The sequence below is a fragment of the Notolepis coatsorum genome (assembly GCF_963971535.1).
Source record: "Notolepis coatsorum genome assembly, chromosome: 18".
In the NCBI taxonomy this organism is placed as follows: domain Eukaryota; kingdom Metazoa; phylum Chordata; class Actinopteri; order Aulopiformes; family Paralepididae; genus Notolepis; species Notolepis coatsorum.
The window spans coordinates 89,932,219-89,941,589 of NC_140182.1; the positions used below are offsets into that span (position 1 = coordinate 89,932,219).

A 9,371-nucleotide genomic window follows, 5' to 3' on the forward strand; every position below is an offset into this window, starting at 1 on the left:
GAATTCAAATTGAAATTCGATTAAAAGAACACGCCAACATTTTGGGAAATTAGCTTATCGTCTTCTCCAGAGAGAGACAAGAAGATAGATACCAGTTTTCTCTCTGTGCGTTCAGTAGAAAGCTATCTGCACGTTAGCCTAGCTTAGCACAATGAATGGAAGTGGACATGGCCGGTTAGCCTAGACATTGTCCAACTAGCACCTCTCCCGAAGGCTAAACAGCCATGTCCGCTTCCATTCATTGTGCTAAGCTAGGCTAGCATGCAGCCAGATGGCTTTCTACTGAACGCACAGAGAGGAAACTGGTATCTATCTTCTTGTGTCTCTCTGGAGAAGACGGAAAGCTAATTTCCCCAAATGTTGGCGCCCAGCCCTACCTTTGGTGTGTCAACAAGTAAAGCTTATGGATTGATAGCAGCCATTGTTTTTATCACAGTATATCCTCAGGCAATACATTTCAGGGCCGACAAAAAAAAGGGGGGAAAGATAAGGTTCATTTGAGTGCAAGGTGTTTTTCAGTGATGTGACCAAAACAGCTCATGAGAATGTTGCCTCAGAGAGAGCATTACTCTGCACATTCCGCCGCATTACGCTGCGCGTGACTTACCGAACAGCCGGCGGTGGAATATAAACTTCCCGGCTACCATGCCTGTGATGATGGCCAGTATCCAACACACCACTTTCAGGGCGTTCCATCCCCCACCCGGGTACTTGTTGAACAGGAAGGAGAAGCAGTTGCCCACCACGATCATGTGGGCCTCTGTCTGACTGTGAGAGATTGGGTCCTCTGCGAAGATGAGGAAGTTGCAGAAGGTCACCAGGTAAGCCACTATCAGACGCGACCATGGGTGCTGGAAGTAGTAGCGAAAACGGGGATCTATTTCCATCCTGAAGAGCCCACGACCACAGTGCACCTGGAAGAGAGAGAGAAGGAGGAGAGAGAGGGAAGGAGGAGAGAGAGAGAGAGAGAGAGAGAGAGAGAGAGAGAGAGAGAGAGAGAGAGAGAGAGAGAGAGAGAGAGAGAGAGAGAGAGAGAGAGAGAGAGAGAGAGAGAGAGAGAGAGAGAGAGAGAGAGAGAGAGAGAGAGAGAGAGGGCTCCTCTCAGTCAGATTGCATTACACTCAAATCTGTGGAGCAGATTAAAGTGAAAAAAACCTCCCTCAAACTCAGATTACTGGTGGGAATATCACTCAGGTTTTGATCCAGGTTTGGATATGCTAAATCCAGACAACTCTCGACAATTCAGTGACGGCAACAATAATGAGTCCTACACCCACACAGAGATTTCACAAACACTGGGACTAGGGATGCTCGATATTGGCTTTTTTACCGATACCGATATACCGATATTGTCCAACTCTTAATTTCCGATACCGATATCAACCGATATCAACCGATACCGATATATGCAGGGTTTCCCCCCCAAAAAAACGGAATAATTTCAGGTAATTAACATTACATATATCTTGTCATGGAATTAACACAACATTATGCATACTTTTGACAATAAATAAAACCAGAAATTGTTCTTACTTGCTTGCCTGGGTAAATAAAGGTGAAATAAATGTAAAAAAAATTAAAATAAAAAATGAAAACCGATACAGATAATTTCCGATATCACATTTTAATGCCAATATGGTTCCTGTACACTACTATACAATATACAATTTTAGCTCTGTCATTATTATACTTAATGTATCTAAACTTCTGTTCTTTCCTTAAAGCTACTTTTTATATACCTCATTCCTTTAAAGTGACTTTTCCATTATTTAAAGTGACATTTTGTTTAAAGTGATAGTTTAAAGCGGTTGCAGCATGAGTGTTGTGTGTGTGTGTGTGAGTGCGTGTGTGTGTGTGTGTGTGAGTGCGTGTGTGTGTGTGTGTGTGTGTGTGTGTGTGTGTGTGTGTGTGTGTGTGTGTGTGTGTGTGTGTGTGTGTGTGTGTGTGTGTGTGTGTGTGTGTGTGTGTGTGTGTGTACTTGTGAGTGGAGAGTTCAGTGTTCAGTGTTCTGATGGAAGAAGCTGAGCCGGAGTCTCTCTGTTCTTGTAACATGTGTATGTAGGCATAGGCGGCGCCGCGGCGGGTGAGCTGGACATTAGGGTAGGCTATAGATCGGATGAGACTCGCGCGTAGCGCGCAACATTTTCCCCTTTTCTTTTTTGCTTGCACGCAAACGGTGCTGTCCAGGTTCTGATGTCACACCCACATCTAGGCTACTACAGCGAGTCCCACTCATTTCGTATAGTGCAAATTAATTGTTCAAATGAAGGCATCCAATATGATTAACCATTGTCTTACCTTAATGCAGCAAAAGTTTCGGATGCGCCTCATTGGGAAAGGCCGTTCACAAGTTGCGGTGCCGACGGCAATGAAGGAAACATTTTCCATAATTTGGATCTCATCATGCTTTGAAAACAATGTACATAGTAGCTCTAAAAAGTTTCCACGGTTTGATTAACTCTGACTCAGTCTCATCATGCCCTCGTAGAGCAAGCCCTTGGCCTCAGGTGATCCAGTGTTATGCCCAGGCGGCATGTAACTTGGAATGGAGTTCCAGGTCTTGGCAGCTCTCACGGAGAGGGCTGATTTGCTAAATGTACTTGTCCTTAATGGAAATTAGTGTTAGGATGCGAATAGACGCCACCCGGTACAACAGTTCTGAACCCGAACGCGGAACTGCAAGTTTATTGGTAAAAGACTACACGCGAACCTGGAGGTGAACAATCGGAAAGTGGGGGTGGGGCTAGACCATGGAGCATTTTGAAGACCAGACTGGCATCGGTTAGTTTGGTGATGCGGCGTGATTGGTTACTGCCCGCAGTCTGGAATGTTAAACGGCCACCACACCTACTGCCATTGACACCTTGGTTGGCCGACCCTTGCGTATTGTCACCACCGGGCTGCAGCAGCCCACACGCACAATATCGTAGCCTAGGCTGCCTATAATAATGCGCAGACTGGGTCGGCATAGCCTCCCCTGGCCTTATATACGCGCCGCCTATGTATGTAGGCGCTTGCCTGACGCAGCAGCTTCAACAGGCTGTTGTTGGGGTGGTGGGGGTCTTTCATAATTCTACAGGCTCTGGATTTGCACCTCCTGTTATATAAGTCCTGCATGCAGGGGTGGTAGTGCAATACCCGTAGTACGCTCTGCTGAGCGCACCACTCTCTGGAGTGCCTTCCTGTCCTGTGCCGTGCTGTTTCCAAACCAGGCAGTGATGTTTCCAGTAAGAATGGTCTCTACAGCCCCGGAATAGAAGTAGTGGAGTATCTTCCCCGATACTCTGAACTTCCTTAACTGTCTCAGGTGATAGAGGCGCTGTTTCGCCTTTTTCACCACAGAATCTATGTGTGTTGTGTTGACCATGTCAGGTCCTCTGTGATGTGGACTCCCAGGTACTTGAAACTGCTCACCCTGTCCACGATAGCCCTGTTTATCCACAGTGGCGTGTGTGTCCCCTGCTGTATTCTCCTAAAATCCACAATCAGCTCTTTGGTTTTACCAATGTTCAGAGAGAGAGAGAGAGAGAGAGAGAGAGAGAGAGAGAGAGAGAGAGAGAGAGAGAGAGAGACGTTCTTCCTGATACCGCTGGTTAAGAAAACCTTCAAATTTGGCGTGAGATCTTGTTCCTCACTGAGAACCTGTTGATCCAGGTTTGGATATGCTAAATCCAGACAACTCTCAGCAATTCAGTGACGGCAACAATAATGAGTCCTACACCCACACAGAGATTTCACAAACACTGGGACTAGGGATGCTCGATATTGGCTTTTTTACCGATACCGATATACCGATATTGTCCAACTCTTAATTTCCGATACCGATATCAACCGATACCGATATATGCAGGGTTTCCCCCCCAAAAAAACTGAATAATTTCAGGTAATTAACATTACATATATCTTGTCATGGAATTAACACAACATTATGCATACTTTTGACAATAAATAAAATCAGAAATTGTTCTTACTTGCTTGCCTGGGTAAATAAAGGTGAAATAAATGTAAAGAAAATATAATATATATATTTTTTTTTTGAAAACAGATACCGATAATTTCCGATATCACATTTTAATGCCAATATGGTTCCTATGTACACTACTATACAATATACAATTTTAGCTCTGTCATTATTATACTTAATGTATCTAAACTTCTGTTCTTTCCTTAAAGCTACTTTTTATATACCTCATTCCTTTAAAGTGACTTTTCCATTATTTAAAGTGACATTTTGTTTAAAGTGATAGTTTAAAGCGGTTGCAGCATGAGTGTTGTGTGTGTGTGTGTGTGTGTGTGTGTGTGTGTGTGTGTGTGTGTGTGTGTGTGTGTGTGTGTGTGTGTGTGTGTGTGTGTGTGCATGGCCGCCTAGTTATAGTTGAACGTGGGGGTGCAAGTTATTTTTTTATTTGTAATTTTTTTTGTCCCTTTTTTTATTTTTGTGCTTTTTTGCGTGTGCAAGACTGGCAAGGGGTGGTTTGGAGGGTGTCCGGCACGACCCCCTCCACGGCAGATTTTTTTACATTTAATGAACACCTGTACGTGCAATTTCCTGCAATATAGAGCCTTCAATCTTGACCAATAAAGCTGCTCTTTTCACTATAAAACTCAGTTTATATTGCAGTATGATAGCCAATTACTATAATAATAATAATAACTTTCCCCATCCTCCCGAAGCCCCTCCGTTCACATCCGATCCCCAGCAGAGCAGCAACAAGCCAACAACAACAACATCATGAGCGTCAACACGGGGACCCTGATGTAAACAAGACAAACGTCTTTCTCTGGTCTGCATCCCCTTAACAATTGTATGTATTGAGCCGTACTGTATTGGACCCATTCTGCAATCTGTTAAATAAAGTTTTCATTCTTTATATTGCAGTATGATAGCCAATTACTATAATAATAATAATAATAATAATAATAATAACTTTCGCGATACTCCCGAAGCCCCTCCGTTCACATCCGATCCCCAGCAGAGCAGCAACAAGCCAACAACAACAACATCATGACCACATCAACACGGGGACCCTGATGTAAACAAGACGAAAGTCTTTCTCTGGTCTGCATCCCCTTAACAATTGTATGTATTGAGCCGTACTGTATTGGACCCATTCTGCAATCTGTTAAATAAAGTTTTCATTCATTCATTCATGAAAGATTCACTAGCTAATGGTTAGGTAACGCTAAGCACGGCGGCTCGGCTTGCATCACTAATACAATAAATATTCAGTTTCAATCTGTTTGCGCATTTAGTATACAGTCACAGTGTTCGACTTACGTTATGACTTGCTCCATTTGGTGTAAAACGCAGAAGGATAATCCTCACAAAGCGAATGTTAAATCCAATATCCAGGTGAGGCATTCAAAACAGCCGCCTCCCAAATACGCTCATGACGAGGGACATTCGAACAGCTGTTTTCGCACCAGCCGCCTCCCCCATTCCAACACGTTGTGGTACCGTCGAATGCGCTCATGCTCTGGGGGAGGGACCGTGGGAGGCACTGGATCAAACCATTAATGTGGGGGGTCACACAATCTTTGGAAACTTAAAAACTTGCTATTAAGTGTCATTGCGTATTATTAATTTGATTGAAATTACGTAGTTATGGTTAGATTTATATATTCATATGATCTAAAAGTGGAGGAGCAAAAGCACAAGTTTGCCCCCCCAAGCTCAATAGTGGTGGGGCACCTGCTTCGACTGCTCCATTATGTAGGCGCCTATGTGTGTGTGTGTGTGTGTGTGTGTGTGAGTGTGTGTGTGTGTGTGTGTGTGTGTGTGTGTGTGTGTGTGTGTGTGTGTGTGTGTGTGTGTGTGTGTGTGTGTGTGTGTGTGTGTGTGTGTGTTCAGAGTTCAGTGTTCAGTGTTCTGATGGCCTGGGGGAAGAAGCTGAGCCGGAGTCTCTCTGTTCTTGTAGCATGTGTATGTAGGCGCTTGCCTGACCGCAGCAGCTTCAACAGGCTGTTGTTGGGGTGGTGGGGGTCTTTCATAATTCTACAGGCTCTGGATTTGCACCTCCTGTTATATAAGTCCTGCATGCAGGGGTGGTAGTGCAATACCTGTTGTACGCTCTGCTGAGCGCACCACTCTCTGGAGTGCCTTCCTGTCCTGTGCCGTGCTGTTTCCAAACCAGGCAGTGATGTTTCCAGTCAGAATGGTCTCTACAGCCCCGGAATAGAAGTAGTGGAGTATCTTCCCCGATACTCTGAACTTCCTTAACTGTCTCAGGTGATAGAGGCGCTGTTTAGCCTTTTTCACCACAGAATCTATGTGTGTTGTGTTGACCATGTCAGGTCCTCTGTGATGTGGACTCCCAGGTACTTGAAACTGCTCACCCTGTCCACGATAGCCCTGTTTATCCACAGTGGCGTGTGTGTCCCCTGCTGTATTCTCCTAAAATCCACAATCAGCTCTTTGGTTTTACCAATGTTCAGAGAGAGAGAGAGAGAGAGAGAGAGAGAGAGAGAGAGAGAGAGAGAGAGAGAGAGAGAGACGTTCTTCCTGATACCGCTGGTTAAGAAAACCTTCAAAGTTGGCGTGAGATCTTGTTCCTCACTGAGAACTGTTCCTCAAAGGAACAATAAGTATTTTCAAAGACTAAACTATGACTTCTTAAAGGAAAACTCCAACATTTTGGGAAATTAGCTTATTTAACATCTTCCCTGGAGTTAGACAAGAAGATACATACCTTTTTTGTCTCTGTGCGTGCATTTAGCTTAGGGAAACTAACTTTAGGTTAGTTGTAACGTTAGTTTAGGTTCGTGTTAACGTTAGATAATGTACAAAATAAACGTTTTCCGCTGCTATAAACGTCGCACTTTTATTTTGACAACCCCAGAAAGGAAGTCATTATATATGCTTTACAATCCTCCTGTTCTGCGTTAGCTCCGGTTAGCTCAGAGCGTCCGGTATAACAATATACCAGCCATTGGATTACTGTTTTCTAAATTGGGGAGGCTTTTAATCGTCAAGGTAAGATGATTTCAAGTCATGGTATCCATAAACTTCAATCGGTTTGGATCTTTTGAATGAATGAGAATGTAAACAAACACGGCGTCATGTTGAAATCACTGGCTGCGCTCATAGAGTAGTGGTTGGGCAAAAAAATAGTTCAGAGTATATTTGCTTATAAAACGTAATTGTCTAATTCAATTATTTTTTATTTCTCCACGTGGTGAATACACAGGTCACAACATGTTTACATGAACGTTTTGGAGTTGTATTTGGAGTGTATTCTGCAATCTGTTAATAAACTTTTCAATCAATCAATCAAACTATACACTGTAAGGCTCCGGATCTGCCTCACTTCCAGTGATGAAGCTAAGCTATGCTAACGGAGCGACTGTTCCCTAAGCTAAATGCACGCACAGAGACAAAAAAGGTATGTATCTTCTTGTCTAACTCCAGGGAAGATGTTAAATAAGCTAATTTCCCAAAATGTTGGAGTTTTCCTTTAAAAGACGTTCTAATCTACATGGTGTTAGCAGGCTGTGATATACAGGCATAGAGACAGCTCTGCGTAGGAGTGTGGGCGGCCTGCTCTGTGTTCCCTGGAGTCTAGTACCAGTGTTTACCAGTGTAGTACCAGGAAGTGCTTGGTTATCTTTCCAACAGTCAGCAGCCCTCTGTGTTTTTAGCTGCGACCAGCAGCTCTATAGGTCACTCTGTCGGGTGGTCCACCCTCTAGTGGCCACTGGTTTCACCCTAGGAGGCTGGAATTGGGCATGGAGCCATGGAGGTCAGGTGTGTGCGTGTGTGTGCGCGCGTGTGTGTGTGTGCGTGCGTGCGTGTGTTCATGCCAATTGGCTCAAGGGTGCGTGGTAATAGGAGTGGCCTATCGCAAAAAGGTTGCGAATTTGCGCTCGTTAAAAACCAAGGCAAGTATTTACCCATGAACTCCACCGCGCGCTCTCGCTCTCCTCCCGTTACTTTCTTGTACCTCCTAGATCAGTTCGCTCCTGACACCATTTCCTAAAATACCCACTGTGGGAATTTGGGGTGATGATGTAATTGCCCCAGAAATAGACCTCCCAATTCTGAAACATCCACGTGGCCGCTGAGATGATCACAAACATCTCGTTTATTTTAACATGTTAGTGTGGCATGACTGTCTGATTTAGACCATCAAGGGATTGATATGTGATGATGAGGTGCGGTCCGGATACATACAGTAATAAACAGAACCCGCACTTAAAGCCACCACCATCATTATTATCATTGTTACCGTTGGTAAGGTAATAATGAGGATTATTATAGGCAGAGTGGTAATATATATATATATAGTACATATATGCCATCAACAATAGCTTCACACGGAATAACCCCACAACACGATTCGTTGTCCTCTAGTCTGGACCACCTTAAAATATATATTTGGCCATACTGTCCATACAGTGGCCAATGAGAAAGACTTGTGTGAAAAGCACTACAGGAAACACACAGGACTAGCTCTGTCGTTTTAAAGTCCTCCTTCTCCTCCGTATCAATTCTGCCCATTTCTGAGTGGCGATCATTGTCATCATGTTAAAGCGCATCTGCCGACTGTCTCCCGACGCTGCCGAAATCAATGTAATATGTATAATATGGCAAATATCATGTCTCACAGAACACAAGCTTGACTGGGAATGATCAGTGGTTACACAACTTAAACGAGCACAGTGAATGAGATATCTAAGCTAAATCAATGCCACTGCCTGCACACTGTATAATACAATAATAAACACGCACCTTCTCCATGCCGCGCGTTCCTTTCAGACGACAGCCGGGACAAGAAGCCCCGCTCCCGCTCCCTGGCGCTCCGCAACAAGCCGACAGACAGCGGCGCTCTGATCATCCCAGTGAGATGTGACGGGAGGGAGACGCGGCTGGCTGGACTGTGGTGGGATTATCCATGCGACCTGTTGTTGCTGTGACAGAGGCCAGAGGCACCCCCCAAATCCTCTGCCATTGTTCTGGGTGTCCAGCCACCGGCGAGGCGCTGCTTGGTCAGCAGCACGGCCAGAGGAGCGGCTCCGCCGGACAGTAGAGTAGAGGATGATGTGATGGATGCTGAGGCTGAGGCTGAGGCTGATGATGATGGATGCTCGCTATGATCGCCACAGCGCGCATAACATACCATCAGTGCAAAAACACCAACAGATTGAGCTTTGCCACTGGCGGCGGCAGGGAGATTTTGCTGCTATGAAATTTATTTATTTATTATTTTAAGGGGAGGACTAGTGGAGTTAGCCGGCCTATACGGGAAGCATTTGAAAGGGACGAAATAATAAGCCCTTGGCTTCTTCCAGATGTTGCAGGATTTCACGCCAAATGACCCCATACGTAATAAGAAGCGGAAATGTGTCCCCATTACCACTCAATACATAATTTG

The 9,371-nt window shown here is 44.7% G+C and overlaps 1 protein-coding gene across 1 annotated transcript in view; it reads right to left on the bottom strand.

Annotated features, from left to right (window-relative positions):
• Positions 1-8,822, bottom strand: part of tmem117 (transmembrane protein 117) — a 117,628-nt gene extending 108,806 nt beyond the window's left edge. The window contains exons 1-2 of the mRNA XM_084335274.1: positions 8,729-8,822; positions 608-914 (exon numbers count right to left, since the gene is read on the bottom strand). Coding sequence (XP_084191400.1) covers positions 608-914; positions 8,729-8,737 — 316 coding nt within the window. The 5' untranslated portion in view covers positions 8,738-8,822. The remainder of the gene's footprint in view (positions 1-607; positions 915-8,728) is intronic.
• Positions 8,823-9,371: the final 549 nt, after the last annotated feature.